Here is an 18,733-nt window from a genome sequence, read left to right as displayed (position 1 = left end):
AAACGACTCCTACCGATCCTCGACGTTCGCGATGTCATTTACAAATAGCCTCCAATACCCTAACTCAACTAATTGGATGCGTCCTATCACAGTTGCTATCCGTTTTGGGTCACCAAAGCCCCATACTACACCCACCACTGCGACCTGTTAACGCCTCTTGCTGTGCTATCCCGCTTCATACTCGTCTGCCACCACTGGTTCCAGCGTTCATCTACAAGACCCTGCTAGGTAAAGTCCCCCCTTATCTCAGTTCACTGGTCACACCATAGCAGCACCCACCTGTAGCACCACGCTCCAGCAGGGTATACTCTCTCTGGTCCCCCCAAAACCAATTCTCCTTTGGCCGCCTCTCCTTCCAGTTCTCTGCTGCCAATAACTGGAACGAACTACAAAAATCTCTGAACTGGAAACACTTATCTCCCTCACTAGTGTTTAAGTACCAGCTGTCAGAGCAGCTCACAGATTATTGCACCTGTACATAGCCCATCTATAATTTAGCCCAAACAATCAATACCTCTTCCCCTACTGTATTTATTTATTTATTTTGCTCTTTGCACCCATTATTTCTATTTCTATTTGTACATTCTTCCACTGCAAATCTACCATTGTGTTTTTACTTGCTATATTGTATTTACTTCGCACCATGGCCTTTTTTTTGCCTTTACCTTCCCTTATCTACCTCACTTGCTCACAATTGTATATCGACCTTATTTTTCTACTGTATTATTTGACTGTATGTTTGTTTTATCTCCATGTGTAACTCTGTGTTGTTGTATGTGTCGAACTGCTTTGTTTATAAATTGTAATCTGTAGATACGTTCTATAAATGTATAGATTATAATTACAATCCTTTGATGACAGGTCTCCTCTCAATTTTAGATTACTTTTCTTCATTAATCCTATTTATATTTACTCGCTCACTACACACCAACAGCACACACACACACACACACACACACACACACACACACACACACACACACACACACACACACACACACCACACACACCACACACACACACACACACACACACACACACATTGTCCATCTCACACCTATCCCCCACAGCTCTCTCTCAGCTCTCTCCCCAGCACCGCTGTCCCCAGCCTCCCCTCCTCTCCAGGGGGCTGTGCTACTGGGGGACCGAGGGCACGGTCCTCCAGACAGGAGGTGGCGCTGTTCCAGACCCTGCAGGAGGCTCTGAGGGAGATTGACCTGCCTGAAACACAGGACCTGCCACAGGGTGAGACCCGAGCTACGATCACCAGGCTGAAACGTTCAGGATGTGTCAGATAGAAGTGTACCAGGCTAGAAAGACACCTCCATGTTTATTACAATCTCTATGATATTGGAGTCATGCTCTATCACCTTTCATTTCTACCTGTGACTCTCTGAACCGTTGAATCAGAACTAAGCCTACAGGCCAGGTGAACCTATCACTGGATCTTAACCTGCACAGAGTCACCCAGACCATGTGAGTTTAGCACTATATGTCACTGGGTTAGCAGGTGAACAGGTGTATCAAAGTGTGTCTGCAGACCGGAAAGGGCCAGAGGGCTGTGTGCATGTAGGAAATGAGCTTAGATGACCTACCATATTGCTGACCCCTGTATAGTTGTTTTTGGATCTAACTACTTTCTATTTCATGAAAGGCTGAAGTACCGATGTATGGGGATTTTGACCATAATGGCAGTTCTACTGTGTTCTCTTCCAGGTATGAGTCACTCTGAGATGTGCATCTGTGTTTTGGGATCCCCACTCCCCTACCTCTCTCTGCTGTTAGAGGCAGGCCAACGGAGCCCAGGTATGGTAGCAGAACACACCCAGACAGGAAACACAGCAGATATGTACAAGCAGGGTTTGTACTTCATGAAAATCCTGGAAAATACATAGATTTTTACAATTGTGTTTTCCATGCCAGGAAAAGTCATGGAAATTAATTTAATCATTTATTTTAATGTAATTTAGGAACAGTTATTTTYGAATAGTTGATCACATAATAATCACCATATCAGCCAGGATCGGAATATGACACTTTAGCGCAAGACTATTCAACTGGCGGCACAGCTGCTAGATCCGGCCCGTGTTATTAATTTAGATTGGCCCTTTGATCAATTCTGAACATTAATATTTTTTTAAAAAAAAGCAAAAATACGACATTCAGTGCCAAAATGACATGCACTATGGTGGTTGTATATTATATAGTGTAGTTATTTAGCGGTTTCTAGCGGTTTCTAGGACCTGTGTGGCATGTTGATTATTTTTTATTCATATAAACTTGACTCCTGCACTTGAACGGTTTAATTAAGCAACACAATATTATGCTCACAATTAACCTTTTTTTACATCTGTCCCCATGAGAATATAGCTGAATAGCCTTGCTTTAGTGCATACTTGTAACGATGTGCGCTGAGAGTCGGGAAGCAAGTTCAAGGAGTGAGTGTTTTTAATAAATAAACAAAACACAACATAATACAAAATAAGAAACACGAACAACGCACATACATAACACAGGAACAGAAACAATAATGCCTGGGGAAGGAGCCAAAGAGAGTGACATATAAAGCGAAGGTAATCAGGGAAGTGATGGAGTCCAAGTGAGTCTGATGACGCCCAGSTGCACGCAACGATGGTGACAGGTGTGCGCCATAACGAGCAGGCTGGTGACCTAGAGGCCGGAGAGGGAGCACACGTGACAGTACTGTATGTGTGTGCGCGCATCACCTACATGTGTGCGAGTGGGCGGTTGCTCAAGGATATTGTAGCAGCAGGTAGGCCTAGACCAGGGGTCTCCAACCCTGTTCCTAGAGAACTACTGTCCTGTAGGTTTTCACTCCAACCCTAATCCATCACACCTGATTGTAATAATTAGCTGGTTGATAAATTGAAATCAGGTTAGTTACAACTGGTGTTGGAGAGAAAACCTACAGGAGGGTAGCGCTCCAGGAACAGGGTTGGAGAGCCCTGGCTTAGACTATAAAATATGATAGAGAACAGATTAAATAGGTAGAAAAAATATATATTGTAGCCTGGCTAGTTATCTTTATAGTTAACTGTTTAGTTATTATTAGCATGTATTAATGTTTTCATCATGTCCAAAAACGTTCCACTGACACTCGCGAATAACGATTCAAATGATTAATATAAACTATTATTTTTTATGAAACTAATGATTCATTTTGCCATTGTATTAATTGGGATTCTGTTCAATCGCGGTGAATTTAATCATATGAATCGTGAAAAGTAATTTTAGGAAAACATATTAGATGTARCCTTTCTTTTGTATTAAGTGGCTTCAACTTGTTTTGTAGATACTTCCAGTTGATTTGGGCATCCAATATATGGGACATTGCAACAKCAATAGATGCTAGTCAGCCTGCAAAGTAGCCTGGGMAGCCGCTAGTGGGCTTTATGGATCTCCACTATCGTCTGGGCTTGATGTGCACAGACAGTAATACACTGTTTGTGTTTGAGCAGGGCTGGATCAAAAGCCTGCACACCACATGTGTTTTATGAAGTTGCCTAACAGGCTACATGGGATCAGAGAGCAGCCAGCAGCCAGTGTCAATACCACATTTATCATTACTTTTTTATATGTATGTAGAGACTCCGCCAATTGTTGGTCRTGGAAATCTGTCAAAATGTCAAAACAAAATAAACATTTGGTCACAGTTTTTGTATAAGTACCAGTACACACTTTGTCACGTCCTGACCAGAGTTCTTATGTGTTGTGCTTGTTTTAGTGTTGGTCAGGACGTGAGCTGGGTGGGCATTCTATGTTGTGTGTCTAGTTTGTCTGTTTCTGTGTTCAGCCTAATATGGTTCTCGGACCAAGCAAGGTTCTCAATCAGAGGCAGCTGTCAATCGTTGTCCCTGATTGAGAATCATATATAGGTGGCTTGTTTTGTGTTGGGGATTGAGGGTGGTTGTTTCCTGTGTCAGTGTTTGTGCCACACGGGACTGTTACGGTTAGTTCTTTTGTTTTTTGTATTGTGTATTGTTTTCGTGCATATTAAATCATGGAAASTTACCACGCTGCACATTGGTCCTCCGATCCTTCTCGCCTCTCCTCGTCCGAGGAGGAGGGAGAGCTAGACTGCCGTTACACACTTGCCGGTATCAGTCTAACAGTAAATCAATGTAAAGCCTGTTTGGCTAGAGCATCGGCCAAAACATATACCTTTACCCTTCAAAGTATGTGCCAAATTGTTTTCCAAGATGTCTTCCAAGTGTCCCTTAGTGCCAAGCAGAATGGTGTTAGATTGTACATGGTTTTCTTATCCATCTATAGACCTAAAAACTTTACCTTGTCAGAGCACCAGTAAAATACACTATATATACAAAAATATGWCGACACCCATTCACATTAGTAGATTTGGCTATTTCAGCCACAGCTGTTGCTGACAGGGCACATAGCCATGCAATCTCCATAGACAAACATTGGCAGTAGAATGGCCTTACTGAAGAAGTCAGTGACTTTCAACATGGCACCGTCATAGGATGCCACCTTTCCAACAAGTCAGTTCGCCAAATTTCTGCCCTGCTAGAGCTGCCCCGGTCAACTGTAAGTGCTGTCATTGTGAAATGAAAACGTCTAGGAGCAACAACAGCTAAGCCGTGAAGTGCTAGGCCACACAAGCTCACAGAACAGGACTGCTGAAGTGAGTAGCGTGTAAAAATTGTCTGTCCTCGGTTGCAAGACTCACTACCAAGTTCCAGACGGCCTCTGGAAGCAACATCAGCACAAGAACTGCTCGYCGGGAGCTTCATGAAATGGGTTTACATGGCTGAGCAGCCGCACACAAGCCTAAGATCACCATGCGCAATGCCAAGCGTCGGCTGGAGTGGTGTGAAGCTCGCCGCCATTGGACTCTGGAGTGGAAACGTGTTCTCTGGAGTGATGAATCACGCTTCACCATCTGGCTGTCCAAAGGACTAATCTGGGTTTGGCGGATGCCAGGAGAATGCTACCAGCCCCAATGCAGTACCAACTGTAAAGATTGGTGGAAGAGGAATAATRGTCTGGGGCTGTTTTTCATGGTTCAGACTCCTTAGTTCCAGTGRAGTGAAATCTTAACGCTACAGCATACAATGACGTTCTAGACGATTCCGTGCYTCCAACTTCATGGCAACAGCTTGGGAAAGGCCCTTTCCTGTTTCAGAATGACAATGCCCCTGTGCACAAGCAAGAACATACAGAAATGAGTTGTCGAGATCGTGTGGAAGAACTTGATTGGCCTGCACAGAGCCCTGACCTCAACCCCATCAAACAACTTTGAGAWKAATTGGAACACTGACTGCAAGCCAGGCCTAATCGCCCAACATCAGTGCCCGACCTCACTAATGCTCTCGTGGCTGAATGGAAGCAAGTCCCTGCAGMAATGTTCCAACATCTACTAGAAAGACTTCCCAGAAGAGTGTAGGCTGTTATAGCAGCAAAGGGGGGACCAACTCCATATTAATGCCCATGATTTTGGAATGAGATGTTCGACAAGCAGGTGTCCACATACTTTTGGTCATGTAGTGTATATATTGGAACGGCAATCCTTTTATGTGATTCATTAGTGTCATTATCAAATAACATAATCGCCTTCTAGAGAAAAACTCTGAGTCTAACAGTAATAGCTCTAATTTTAGCCTGATGGCCAACGGGTTGAGGGGRAAGCTCACTAGTGTAGGTTGACATTTCATTAGAATGTCACTCCCCTCCTTGACTCTTTTTATACATAAATAGCAGACATGGGCAGAAAATAGTTGCATTTTGTACTTTACAGTATGTGTTTATTTGTAGTTTATTTGAAAATACTCAGGTAGTTGAATATAGTCTTTATAGTTTCAACTAAAAGGCAACTATTTTCTGTGATATTCAAATACAGGTCTCAGAAAAAGAAATAATAGTTGAAGGTATTTGAATATATACAGTTATTTGAGAAAAATATATACATATATTTGATGGCTGGCAAATATTTGACGAGGAAGCAAAAACTACAGTAGCAGGGTTCCCCAACTGGCACCCCAGTGATATTATTTGGCCCCCCAAAGTTTTAAGAGCAAAAAAATAAAATACACTTTTGTTGGACATACTTTTTTTTTTTTTACTCCAGCAAATCAGCTCCAACTGATTTTAAGGGGGACATGGTATCACCTCAACATTAGAGTAGACAACTTTTGCAGCTTCAAAATGACTTAACAAATATATTTTCATAATGAGTGACATAAGGTTATACAGTAACACTTAACATCAAGTTTTTATACATATGTAGTAACTTAGTGATTATTACAATAGCAACATTGCTGTTACATAGGACTTTAGAAATTGCTTTATTGTTGCGTAATAATGGAATTATTACATACGTTGGAATTGTTACATACGTGGAATAAGGAACAGTCACTATTCCTCTTGTGTACAGTAGTTACTAAAACTTTCAGCTCATTGCTATGCAATTAAAATGCAATTACCAAAGTATTATGTAACAACATGTTAAAATGTTGCTTCCAAACGAATTACAGTTTTATAACACAGGCACAGTAACAGTTTGATTTTAAGTGTTACTGAGAATGCTAACAGTAACAAAATATGGCTATTACGTGTCGAAAGGAAACAATATATCCAAAAACTACCGCCATGTATCAACTACAGCCAAGGTAGGTTGGAAATCATGTTAGTTTGTGTACTAAATAAACTATCCCTTTAAAGTTGTGTTTGAAACAAGATCACTTCCCCTCAGATGGCCAAAGAGTATCAAAGTTGTTTTTGCTAAGCATCCAACTTGCTGTTTGCAAATGGCTTTGAATTTCTCTGCAGTATTTTCAGTGGCATTAATTAATCAAATAAATTGCAGCTTTCAACTTTTTCAAATCAAACTTCATTGGTCACATACACATGGTTAGCAGATGTTAATGTGAGTGTAGCGAAATGCTTGTGCTTCTAGTTCCGACAATGCAGTAATATCTAACAAGCAATATAACAAATTCACAACAACTATCTTATTATACACACACAAATGTAAAGGATGAATAAGAATATGTATGTATAAATATATGGGTGAGCGATGATCATGTGGCATAGGCAAGATGCAGTAGATGGTATAGAGCAGTATATATATATGAGATGAGTAATGTAGGATATGTAAACATTATTAAAGTGGCGTTATTTAAAGTGACTAATGATAGGCATAGGCAAGATGCAGTAGATGGTCCCAGCATTGATGCATCTGTACTGACCTCGCCTTCTGGATGATAGCGGGGTGAACAGGCAGTGGCTCGGGTGGTTGTTGTCCTTGATGATCTTTTTGGCCTTCCTGTGACATCGGGTACTGTAGGTACTGTAGTGGCATGTTGAAAGAGTCATACAGACGTTGAGCATCACAACGTATTTTTACATATCTGTACAAAATATCATTTGTTTTTGTTTGACTTGATAATGTACGCCTGGGACAATGGTCATTCAGGAGAATGGACATTTACAGAATGTTCAGATAGAAATGTATTGTGTAGATCAAATGACTGTCAGATTGGAAWAGTATAGGAGATTGTGTTAGCTATTCATTCTGCTTCTTTCTTCCAACATACCGTTCCAAATACAACCCTGCCATTAGTTGAAGGCAGGCAATCCAATAGTTTCTGAAAAGTAGTCACTTCCACAGATCTGTAAATATATTTTTTAAGTAGTTGCTTTCTGAGATCTGTATTCAAATTGTTTCAAAAAAAWTTGGGATCTGTATTCAAATAGTTGTACACTCTTAGAAAAAAGGGTTCTTCATCTGTCCCCAAAGGAGAACCCTTTTTGTTTCTAGGTAGAACCCTTTTTTTGTGATCAACATTTTATTTTTATTTAACAATATACAACACACAAGGCCGGATCACTTTACAAATACTAGCCGACATGACAACATTAACATTCAATACAACTATTTACATATTTACATCAATTATATGAGTGCACAATATGACATTTACAGAAAGGAAGTAAGAGTTTACAATAAAACATTCAATTTTATTCTCAGAAAAGAAAATGGCGTCTCCCCCACTCCCCTAACCATGTAGGTCCATTGCTTGGTCAAGAGTTGTTGATATCTGATAGAGTTTTTGCATAATACATCCCATGCCTCAACTGTATTTGCCCGAGCTTTGTTTATCACGSCCACTGATCGCTCTATACGAACAATATCTTGAAAATATGATAACCATGTTTGAGGGGAGAGGATTGTAGGGGAAATCCAAGCACTAAGGATAACCTTTTTTGCTGCTGTTAACCCTGCATAAACTATTATTTTCTGAACCAGTTGCAATACAAGTGAAGAGTCATTCAASAAAAACAAAGGTGGATCTTAGTTCACAGGGAAACCTATAATTTTTGTGAAGAAATCTGAAACATGTGACCAGCACTGGGACACCACAGGACATTCCCAAAACATGTGCATTAGTGTTCCAAAAGCATTCATTCGGCATCTATCACATATTGGAGTTGGAATCAGCTTCCTCTTAAAACGTCTAAATGGGGTTGCATTTTTCATTCCAGATAGAACTCTTTTGGGTTCCATGTAGAACTCTCTATGGAAAGGGTTCAACATGGAACTCAAAAGGGTTCTTCAAAGGGKTATCCTATGAGGACAGCCGAAGAACCCTTTTAGGTTTATGATAGCAAAAAAATGTTAAGACTGTAGGTAACTGTTTGTTCCCCCACAAAGTAGTTACTTTCCACAAAGCATAGTTAAAACTATAATTATCSCAGCAATGATGAATAGTCATTCTCCCGCCTACTTTGTCCCTCTCTTAGGACCAATAACAGATTAAAACACTTTACTCCAACGTTGAAGTGGGAACAAGTGGTAAAAAAATAGTTCTGTTTACATGTGGCACGATCATCTTTATGACTTTTGACCTTTTTCTATGGAAATATGTCAATGATATTTCCAATCTCCAGTTTTCTAGGTACATCGGCCCTATGCCAAACACAGGATGTCTAGCACCCCTCTATAATTCTTCTCTCCCTTCCTTCCCCTCTTCTCACTCTCTTACACCCTTCCAATTTCTCTCTACCTCACTTCCCCCATCACCCGCTCCTTCTGTTTCTCCCTTCTCTCTCGTTTACCCCTTTCAAATCCCCCCCCCTCCCTCTTTCTCTCTCTCTCTTTAGGAGATGCTCTCCTGTGTCTCTGTCCATCCTGGCTCTCTCGCTCCTCCTCCCTCCTGGTCCACAAGGCTGTCACCTTTGACCTGGGAGGGCGCACTTTCCTATCCAACTTCAACCCGCCTCGCAAGGTCACCTACTTCCTGTCATCTGACCCTTGGGCTAAGGAGGAAATGACCCGAGAGACAGACTGCCCAAGCGGAGGTTCTGGAGCACTGGGTCAGTTCTGGGGGAATGTTCTGACCACCAGGGTTCTGCTGCAGAAGGCCAAGATCCACTGCCCCCCAACCCTGGCCCTTCTGTTACCACCGGGGCAGATGAGGCTGGAGGAGGGCAGGACAGGAGGGGTGGAGGTGGTGCACCTGGAAATGGGGGCAGAGGAAGGGATGAACTCTGTCCGAAACAAGGTGGACAGTTTCCTGGAGTCTGAGAATATGAGGGGATCAGAGAGGGTATGTCCTGTTTGTTAAAGAATTCAGTCAGCCTTTATGTAAAAGTACACAAAGCTTTCCTTTCTCTCTGTGCCTAGGTGGTGCTCAGGTGCAGTGGGGGGAGGTTCGTGGGCGAGGCAACCTCAYCCCCTGTCTACCTGTCCAGGAACAGCAGGGATGAGGTCTGGGCCAAGGTGAGTTATCTCCTTCCCCAGCTCCTCCCTGGCGAGGCAGTGCTGCTGGAGGCCTACTGCTCCCCACTGAAGCCTGGGCCACGGGTAGAGGACCGCACCTGGGAACAGTACACCGGTGAGGGCTTTAGTAAGGATGGATGAGTGTAGTTTGATGTTTGAGGACCTTGTTTTCATGCTTATTTGTATGTGGTCTTCATATGACATTGAACTTGTAAAGACTCTCTAACTACTTTCAATGTAATATACTACGACCATTACTAAAGATGGTCCTCTCCATCTCTGTTCTAATGAGGTAGTTGTTGTGTGCCTGTGTGTCTGTCAGACTGCAGGCCTCAGGTTCCAGACCTGTCCTTCAGACTGTGTGCCATAGTAACTCGCTCACCTCTGGACCTGCCTCTCCTCTACAAGGTGAGAGTAAGAGAGACAGAGAACGAGAGAGAACGAGGTAGGAGAGAAAAATGAAATGTTGACTATGTGCATCATGAACACATTTTTGTATGACTAGCAGCAGCTTTTTGACCCTTTACTATGTATTTGCATTGACCCTCAATACTGTCAACGTATAGCTGAGTGTACAAAACATKAAGAACACCTGCTTTTTCCATGACATAGACTGACCAGGTGAAAGCTATGATCTCTTATCRATGTCACTTGTTAAATCCACTTCWGTCAGTGTAGATGAAGGGTAGAGACAGGTTAAAGAAGGATTTTTAAGCCTTGAKGCAATTGAGACATGGATTGTGTATGTGTGGCATTCAGAGGGTGAATGGTCAAGACAAAAGATTGAAGTGCCTTTCAACGGGGTCTGGTAGTAGGTGCCAGGCATACCAGTTTGTCTCAAGAACTGTAGAGCTGCTGGGTTTTTCACGCTCAGCAATTTCAAGAATGGTCCAGCACCCAATGGACATCCAGCCAACTTGACATAACTGTGGGAAGCATTGGAGTCAACATGGGCCAGCATCCCTGTGGAATGCTTGACACCTTGTTGAGTCCATGCCCTGACGAATTGAGGCTGTTCTGAAGGAAAAGGGGGGTGCAACTCAATATTAGGAAGGTGTTCCTAATGTTTTATACACTCAGTGTATTTGTATATAGCTCTGTAAAATGTTGATGTTGTCTYCTCTTCAACGTTATGGCAAAATGTAGATTTAAATAGACATACCCAAAAGTAATACTTTTTAATGACATGGTCATTAACAATAACGAGTAATGATGCATAGTTTTCTGGTCCTTTTTTTATCAATAGCTGAGGTGTACAGTACATACTACAAATAATATGAAAATATATMATTTATGTAATTTTTTTCCTATTAGGGCTTGAAATGACTGAAATGCTTTCTAAATATAGTAACAACCAAATTATAAACGACTTACTATAAGATTTCACATTTCTTATAACTGTAAAAAAAATAATGATCATATTTAGTGACAGTACAATTTTGGCACCATTTCATATAACTAATGATGGAGCATTTTCTGCCAAGTGTCTTTTGAGCAACGTACAGACACCATTTAAATGTCTGCAGAATCCACCGTCTGTGACCAAGAGAAAGTGGTCGTGTTTGAATTCTACAAAATCATTTAGTATTTTTTCATTGTGAGAGGGCTACATCTGGCTGAGAATATCACAGTGAGATGAAACTACAGCAGTTGTATTCGCTAGACTGTCCCCGTTAATATGTCGTCTACCAGGCTGGGCTCTATCGCTCAGAGGCAAAGGAAATCGATTATTTGTCTGGATAGGCCAGAAAATGTGACACGTCACTCCCTATGCAAATGTATGAAACCTGACACTTTAAGTCAACTCGTCACTTCAAGCCAACCTGATACTTCAAGTGAGAGTGGTAGCGGAAAGCACTATAAGGAATTGGACCCTCCGACGTTCACAGAGTGTTCTGTACACCAAAATATCAGTCAGAACCGGTCCAGAACCGCTCAAAGTCCCTTAAATAGGGGACTTAACATCTAAGAGGTTGTCTTTAACTCGGGAATGGGAGACACATTCATGTAATATGCCAAATACTTGAACTGAACTGTTTGTTTGAAATCAATGACCTTATCTCTAACTTCTCTTCTATCTTCTTCCTCTCCCTCTCTCTTCCTCTCCCTTTCTCTTCCTCTCCCTCAGTTGGTGTGTAGAGTGGGTGTGTCCGACGATCCTCTCTCTCACAGCCACTCCCTCTCTCAGTCTTTGGAGACCACCCTATTAGAGTGCGGTTTCACTGACCCTACCATGGCAAAATCTCTCTGCCGCCTAGCACTGGACACCGCCCTGTCCTGCCTCTGTGTTGTCATGGAAACAGAGTCAAGCATGTCCGCAGAACAACGCGGTGGAGCGGGTGCCCAGACCGACATGATAGGTGTGTGTTGGTTCATGAAGCTGTCTGAGTTGATATATGATTTGATAAAGATTACTGCAGATTACTGTTGAAGCCTCTGAAAGCATGGGTATACTTATGACATCATAAGTCTCACGCTCTGTCAACACTATGTCTCACTGAGCTACTATCTGAGAGGAATCTCCCTCTCCATATCTCCCTCTCTACCACTCCATATCTCTATCTCTCTCTACCTCCTTTCTACTCCCTCTCTCGTAGGCGTGGACCTCCTTTTCACCATGGATGGCTCCATCATCAGGCCTGTTATTTTGGGCCTACATCCCTCCCTCTGTCTTCACTCCTCCTTCCAAGAGCGAGGGATGGGGATGGAGGGATGCGACAGTGGGATAGAGGGGTGGAGTAGGGGCACCCTCCTCCTCACCCCCCTCACCCGCTCCCAGTACTACCTGATGCAGGGGAAAACTGTGCTGGTGGTGGGAGCTGGAGGACACAGTAAGAAGTTCATCTGGAAAACAGCCAAACAGTACAAACTCAAGGTGAATGTCTACATGGAGAATAACTATATAGATGAATGTAGAATAACTACACTCTTAGAAAAAAAGGGTTCCAAAAGGGTTCTTCAGCTGTCCCCATAAGAGAACCCTTTTTGGTTCCAGGTAGAACCCTTTTGGGTTCCATGTAGAACCCTCTGTAGAAAGGGTTCTACATGGAACCCAAAACGGTTCTACCTGGAACCAAAAGGGTTCTTACCTGCAACCAAAAAGTGTTTTTCATAGGGTTTTCCTCTGGGGACAGCCGAAGAACCCTTTAAGGTTCTAGATTGCACATTATTTTCTAAGAGTGTACACAGTGAAAGTAAATACATTAGATTGCCCAACATAGACTTTTCAGCTATTTTAGTAGTGCATTTTACTGCACTGCAAAGTCCGATTAAATGGCACATTAATGGTTACTGGCTAGCTAGTTATGCTAATGTGCGAATTGAACTCATTAACTTTCTCCCCTACAATCAAGATCCTGCTCGTGGACAGTGACTCTGCCCACTTCGCCTCCCAGTTGGTCGACCACTTCCTCCCCCTGCCAGACCTCCCCGACCATCGGCGTGACGACCAGCACTGCTCCCGCATCTGTGATTGGCTGTTGTCCTCCAGCCTCCGCCCTGACGGCTGCGTGTGCTTCTGGGACGAATGCGTGGTGCTGACATCGCTGGTCTGTGATAGGCTGGGGCTTAGGGGGCCTCCCCCTGAGGCCATCCGCATTGCGAAGGAGAAGAGCCGCACCCACAKGCACCTCTTGGGCCTACTGAAGTCTACTGGGACTAACCTGATCAGTGTTGAGCAGCCCTCCGGTCAGCCAGATAGCCTGGTTGAGTTTAGAGAGGATGAGAGGAGAGGTAGACAGCAGAATGGCATGGTCAACATGGAAGGAGATAGCATGAGAGCTATGGCCGATTTCGACAGGGGGGATCTCTTCAATGAGGCAATGGGCAAACACGACACAACCGCCCCTACCTCTTCCTCCACCTCACCCTCCTCACCCTCCTCACATTCCTTTGGCACTTTCCGTCCCTCCGCTCCTCTCCTCTCTCCCTCCCCTTCCTCCTATGCTGTTCCCTGTATCCACGTGGAGAGCACCCTGGATCTGGAGAAGGCAGCCAGTGGGGGGGAGGGGGGGCCTGGTGGGGCCAGTGTGGGGGTGGTGAGGTTCCCAGCGGTGATGAAGCTGGAGTACGGCGCGGGGGCGGTGGGCGTGAGGAAGGTAGGATCTCTGGAGGAAAGTCTGGCACACTTTGAGAGGATCGCCGGGGACCTCCGCGAGGAGACAGACTACCCCGGCATCGGCCTGGGCTGGGGCAACGCCATGATCCTCATGGAGTACGTGGGAGGCACCGAGCACGACGTGGACGTGGTCATGTTCGACGGGAGACTGGAGGGCGCCTTCGTGTCCGACAACGGCCCCACGCGCACCCCGGCCTTCACCGAGACGGCCGCCCAGATGCCCTCGGGGCTGGCGCCGGACAAGCGTGCTCAGCTGATCCGCGCGGCACACCACGCATGCCTGGGCTGTGGCCTGCGAGACGGCGTGTTCAACGTGGAGCTGAAGATGACAGAAGTGGGCCCGAGGCTCATCGAGATCAACGCCCGCATGGGCGGCTTCTACCTGTGCGACTGGATCCGCCAGCTGTACGGCGTGGACCTCCTGATGGCCGCCTTCATGGTGTCCTGTGGGGTGCGTCCCTGCCTGCCCTCGGCCACAGCCCTCCCAGCCAGAGGCCACTTTGCTGGGGTGATGGTGGTGGTGTCACGGCACCTCCAGGCCCTGAAGACGACAGCCAGCCCTGAGCGCCTGAGAGGGCTCCACCAGGAGGGTGCGTTGTGGCTGAACGAGCTGGCAGAGGAGGATGAACTGATCTCTGGTGAGTACGAGGAGCCCTTCTGTAATGTCGGGGTGAGAGATGCCCACAATGCCACCAACGCTCGCCAGCGCCTCCTCGCCCTCTGCCAAGGGCTGGGCCTGCACTGTCCTCCACGCTACGACCTGGGCTACTTCCTGTCCCATTTCAACTAGACAGGAACTCAGGGGGGAGAAGCAGGGTTTGTTCAGGAGGGTGCCATATTTACATTTTAATCACAGATCAAAATAATACAAAGAGCTGAAACGATTCCTTACTCTGCAGAATTATATATATTATATTCCTGCCTGAATGTTTGTTCACTACATTGGACCCTTCTGAATAGAACCCATGTTTAGCAAGGGTGTGCTGTGTGCAGGGGTTAGTTTAGTTAGCTTAAAAGGTACATCACAGGATGAAAAAACACTCCTCATATCAAAACATATGTTATCTCAAAATTGCAAATTCAGGGACTAATCATTCAGGTAGCAGAACCTTTCCATTTTTAGCACTTATATTTTGGGGACCATCTCAGGAAAAAAATACAAGTTTAGAAAAGGTATCTTCATCAGTGATTGGGTAGAATAGGATATGGGTGTCTATCTATCAGGGTTCAGGAAGTGATGTGAATTTAACATTCAAATATGGAAAAACTTATGGAAAAGCTTCTACTTTTCAGTTTATTGACAAGTCATAAAATAAAAAGAGGCCCTTTGTCCAATTATTGAATTGGAATTTCAGTTTACTTCCTGAATTGACAGCCTTCAATTCAAATCGACCCCAACCCTGTTATCTACTAGGTTGTGGCATCAGCAGTCTACCTTACTACTTCATAACATAGTAGGCTGCACATTGTGACCACATAGCAGTTGATTAATAGCCTACACACTGTGAACACATAGCAGTTGATTAATAACATATACACTGTGAACACATAGCATTTGATTAATAGCCTGTACACTGTGAACATAGCAGTTGATTCATAACCTGCACACTGTGGACACAGCAATTGATGAATAGTTTGCACACTGTGAACACATAACAGTTGATTAATAACATATACACTGTGAACACAGCAGTTGATTAATAACCTGCACATTGTGAACACATAGCAGTTGATTAATAGCTTGCACACTGTGGACACATAGCAGTTGATTAATAGCTTGCAGACTGTGGGACACATAGCAGTTGATTAATAGCTTGCAGACTGTGGACACATAGCAGTTGATTAATAACCTGCACACTGTGAACAACATAGCAGTTGATTAATAACCTGCACACTGTTGAACACACAGCAGTTGATTAATAACCTGCACACTGTGACACATAGCAGTTGATTAATAACCTGCACACTGTGAACAATAGCAGTTGATTAATAACCTGCACACTGTGGACACATAGCAGTTGATTAATAACCTGCACACTGTGGACACATAGCAGTGCAGGGTTGGAACAGGTGGGAGGGGGAGTGATATTACACATGCAGTAGGTCAGAGTGTCATTAGCTAAATAGTTATATGAAGGAAGAGCAGAGGAAGATTGCAGATTTTGAGGAAGGGGGTTTGAGGAGAGCAGTGGAATAGCTGAAACAGGTGGACAGGGGTGACGATTGCGGAACCTTTTAACTCTTGGCTCAGAGGTGATGTCTGCGGGGCCAGTGCGTTTGAACTTTTGGGAAAATGTAGAATTTAGGAATGCTGACTCCCATACATGTGAAGTTAGAAGTCATGTGAAAGTTCATGTCTTAATTTAAAAGGTTGAGGTGAAAGGTTGTTCCCCCCCAAAATAACTCACTAACTAAAAATGAATGGAAATTGGGATTAAATTCCACCACATATTCACACCAATTTTAGCCCATAAAACGAAGTGCGTTATTTTGTTAATGGGAAATAATTTGAGGCAGTTTCACCGTTGCAATCCTCTTGACCCTGGAACAAGACCTAACCTTGGCAGTTAACGTCTGTGGTGTGGCATTTGGGGTCTGGTGTCAGACTGACCCAGTAAGCAGGGTGAAACTGAGATGCCATACGTATCCTGGCCACACCACACAACCCCCCCAGACAAGGTTTACAGTGGTCAAAAGGTTGGGGATTTCCCATATCTTCTATTTCTGACTATTTGTTTATGTATTTCTGAGGTAACATTTAGGAAAATATAGTAAACATATTTTTTTTAACCTTTATTTAACTAGGCAAGTCAGTAAAGAACGACGCTGGGCCAATTGGGCGCCTCCCAATCATGGCCAGATGTGATACAGCCTGGATTCTAACCAGATACTGTAGTGACACCTCTTGCACTGAGATGCAGTGCCTTAGACCGCTGCACCACTCGGGTGCCGACACTTCTGACTTTTACTCAAAAAGGAGGTGTGGGAGGAAAGTTCAAGACTAAAACAACCTATCAAGATTACATCATTAAAACCAAAGAATATGTAAATGACAGTGATGGTTTCAATGATCTGTKCCCTATTTAACAAACACACACTACCCAGGCCAGCGACCTCTCTAAAAAGGGCTCTACTGCAGGTCAGCATGGGGCATATTAGGCTGTGAAAACAAAATGACTGACTGCAGCCTCTATTCAACCACAGCAGTGTATTGTGGCTCGCCATTTGCTCTAAACATGTTGACAATAATGTCAGCTCAATGCTCACACAAACCTATATGTTGTTGTACTCACCGTTCAGCACTTAAAACACCCAATAGTTCACCTTATCTTCAGCACCACTCACTAGCAGTGAATCGAATGGTCATCTATGGCTGCTTCGGGTTATGGCAAAAGATGAGCCTGTAGTTCCTCATTGGCAGACAGGCAAGATTAGGTGGAACCATTCTAGGCTGTCTAGATGGGATACAATTTATGTTAGAATTGACTTTTCGYATCAGGTTAGGAGAACTTACGCAGCAGGTTAGGAGAATTAGGGTAAGCATACCTACTAAGCCCCCATACCTACTAAGCCCATTTATATCTTTGTATTTCATTTTTTGGGGAATAAAAATAMATTTTTCGGTTCTAAACCAATCCAATGTTTTATTATTAAATGATTAACAATGTGTAAGGTCACACTAGTGGCCAATTTCAAAGCTGCAAAAAAAAATGTTGGTGTTGAGCAAGGGTTGGAACGGAAAAGATTTTCCAATCGTTTCGTTCTGAACAGAATCACAATGTTTTTTTGTTTCCTTCCACTGTTCCGACCAGCAAAATAATGTTCTGAACTGGTTCGAACCAAAACAAATACTGGATTATATCGTTCCTTTCTRTTCCTTTTTTAACCTGTGAATCAACCGTGTTTTACATTTAGCTCATTAAATTACTTCACCAATCAGCGCGGATAGAGCAGGCAAGCTATTAGTTGTTTACACGCGTGAAGTACAGACAACTGTAGCTTACGGCCCAAGATGCGACTGAAATTGTGGGTGGGAGAGAGCAAGAGAGGGTTGAGGAGGAGTCTTGAAGCGCTGGGCATCTTGTTATGACATGCATGATCTGATTTAGGTCCACGTAATTATACCTAAGAGGAGCGGCTTCTATTGAGGAACTTTGAATGTCTTTTGAGCTAGATAGCTAACACGCTTGTGTATGCAGAGCAGCACCAGAATTAAAAACACGTCTTACCTTTTTGTCGTTTATAAATCCAATGCGAAATGTGATAACTAGCATTGAAAAAGTTAATCCATTCTTATTTAGTTATTTTATGATTTTCGGTTCTGTTACCTGAACTGATTTCAACCACAGATACAATGTTTACAGTTACACATTGTTTTGCAAATATACAGTATGCATCATAAATCATTTCACCACATGAGAGCAATGGTGAACAAAGCCTTAATATTAACATATGTTTAATCTTGGTTACCCAGAAGTAGAATTCTCCCATGAAAGTTTGTAATTTCCTGTTACGAGAATCTGTCCACGAGAGATTAACACAGATTTAAAGGGATTTTTCTGTTGACTAAACAATAGCTAATGTGGAAATGTATTTTCATTAACAAAGTTTTAAAACAATAAAAATAGAACGAATATCGTGTTATGATTCAGCAACTGTTTTGATTCAAATATAATCAATTCACATTTCCTGTGTTGTGTAAAATACAATAAACATTMAAATCAACACTCTTCTGTGTTTGTTTTTATTGACAAATTGTTTAAATTAAATTACTTTATTAATGAAAATCGAACTGAAAACAGAGCTCCTATCCACCATACAAACCGTAACGTTCTCTCTCTTTCATACTTTATATG

General features: G+C 43.2%; 1 protein-coding gene across 1 annotated transcript in view; it reads left to right on the top strand.

The window, feature by feature from the left end:
- LOC112069063 (carnosine synthase 1-like) overlaps positions 1-14,823 on the top strand; it is a 24,142-nt gene extending 9,319 nt beyond the window's left edge. Inside the window, exons 2-9 of the mRNA XM_024136342.2 lie at positions 1,071-1,245; positions 1,717-1,806; positions 9,142-9,587; positions 9,665-9,875; positions 10,083-10,168; positions 11,889-12,120; positions 12,358-12,635; positions 13,114-14,823. Of these exons, the coding sequence (XP_023992110.1) occupies positions 1,071-1,245; positions 1,717-1,806; positions 9,142-9,587; positions 9,665-9,875; positions 10,083-10,168; positions 11,889-12,120; positions 12,358-12,635; positions 13,114-14,667 (3,072 nt within the window). The 3' untranslated portion in view covers positions 14,668-14,823. The remainder of the gene's footprint in view (positions 1-1,070; positions 1,246-1,716; positions 1,807-9,141; positions 9,588-9,664; positions 9,876-10,082; positions 10,169-11,888; positions 12,121-12,357; positions 12,636-13,113) is intronic.
- Positions 14,824-18,733: the final 3,910 nt, after the last annotated feature.

Source organism: Salvelinus sp. IW2-2015, unplaced genomic scaffold (assembly GCF_002910315.2).
Source record: "Salvelinus sp. IW2-2015 unplaced genomic scaffold, ASM291031v2 Un_scaffold875, whole genome shotgun sequence".
NCBI classification, from domain to species: Eukaryota; Metazoa; Chordata; class Actinopteri; order Salmoniformes; family Salmonidae; genus Salvelinus; species Salvelinus sp. IW2-2015.
The sequence above is the reverse complement of the archived record's forward strand: the minus strand, read 5'-3'. Positions and strand labels throughout refer to the sequence as shown.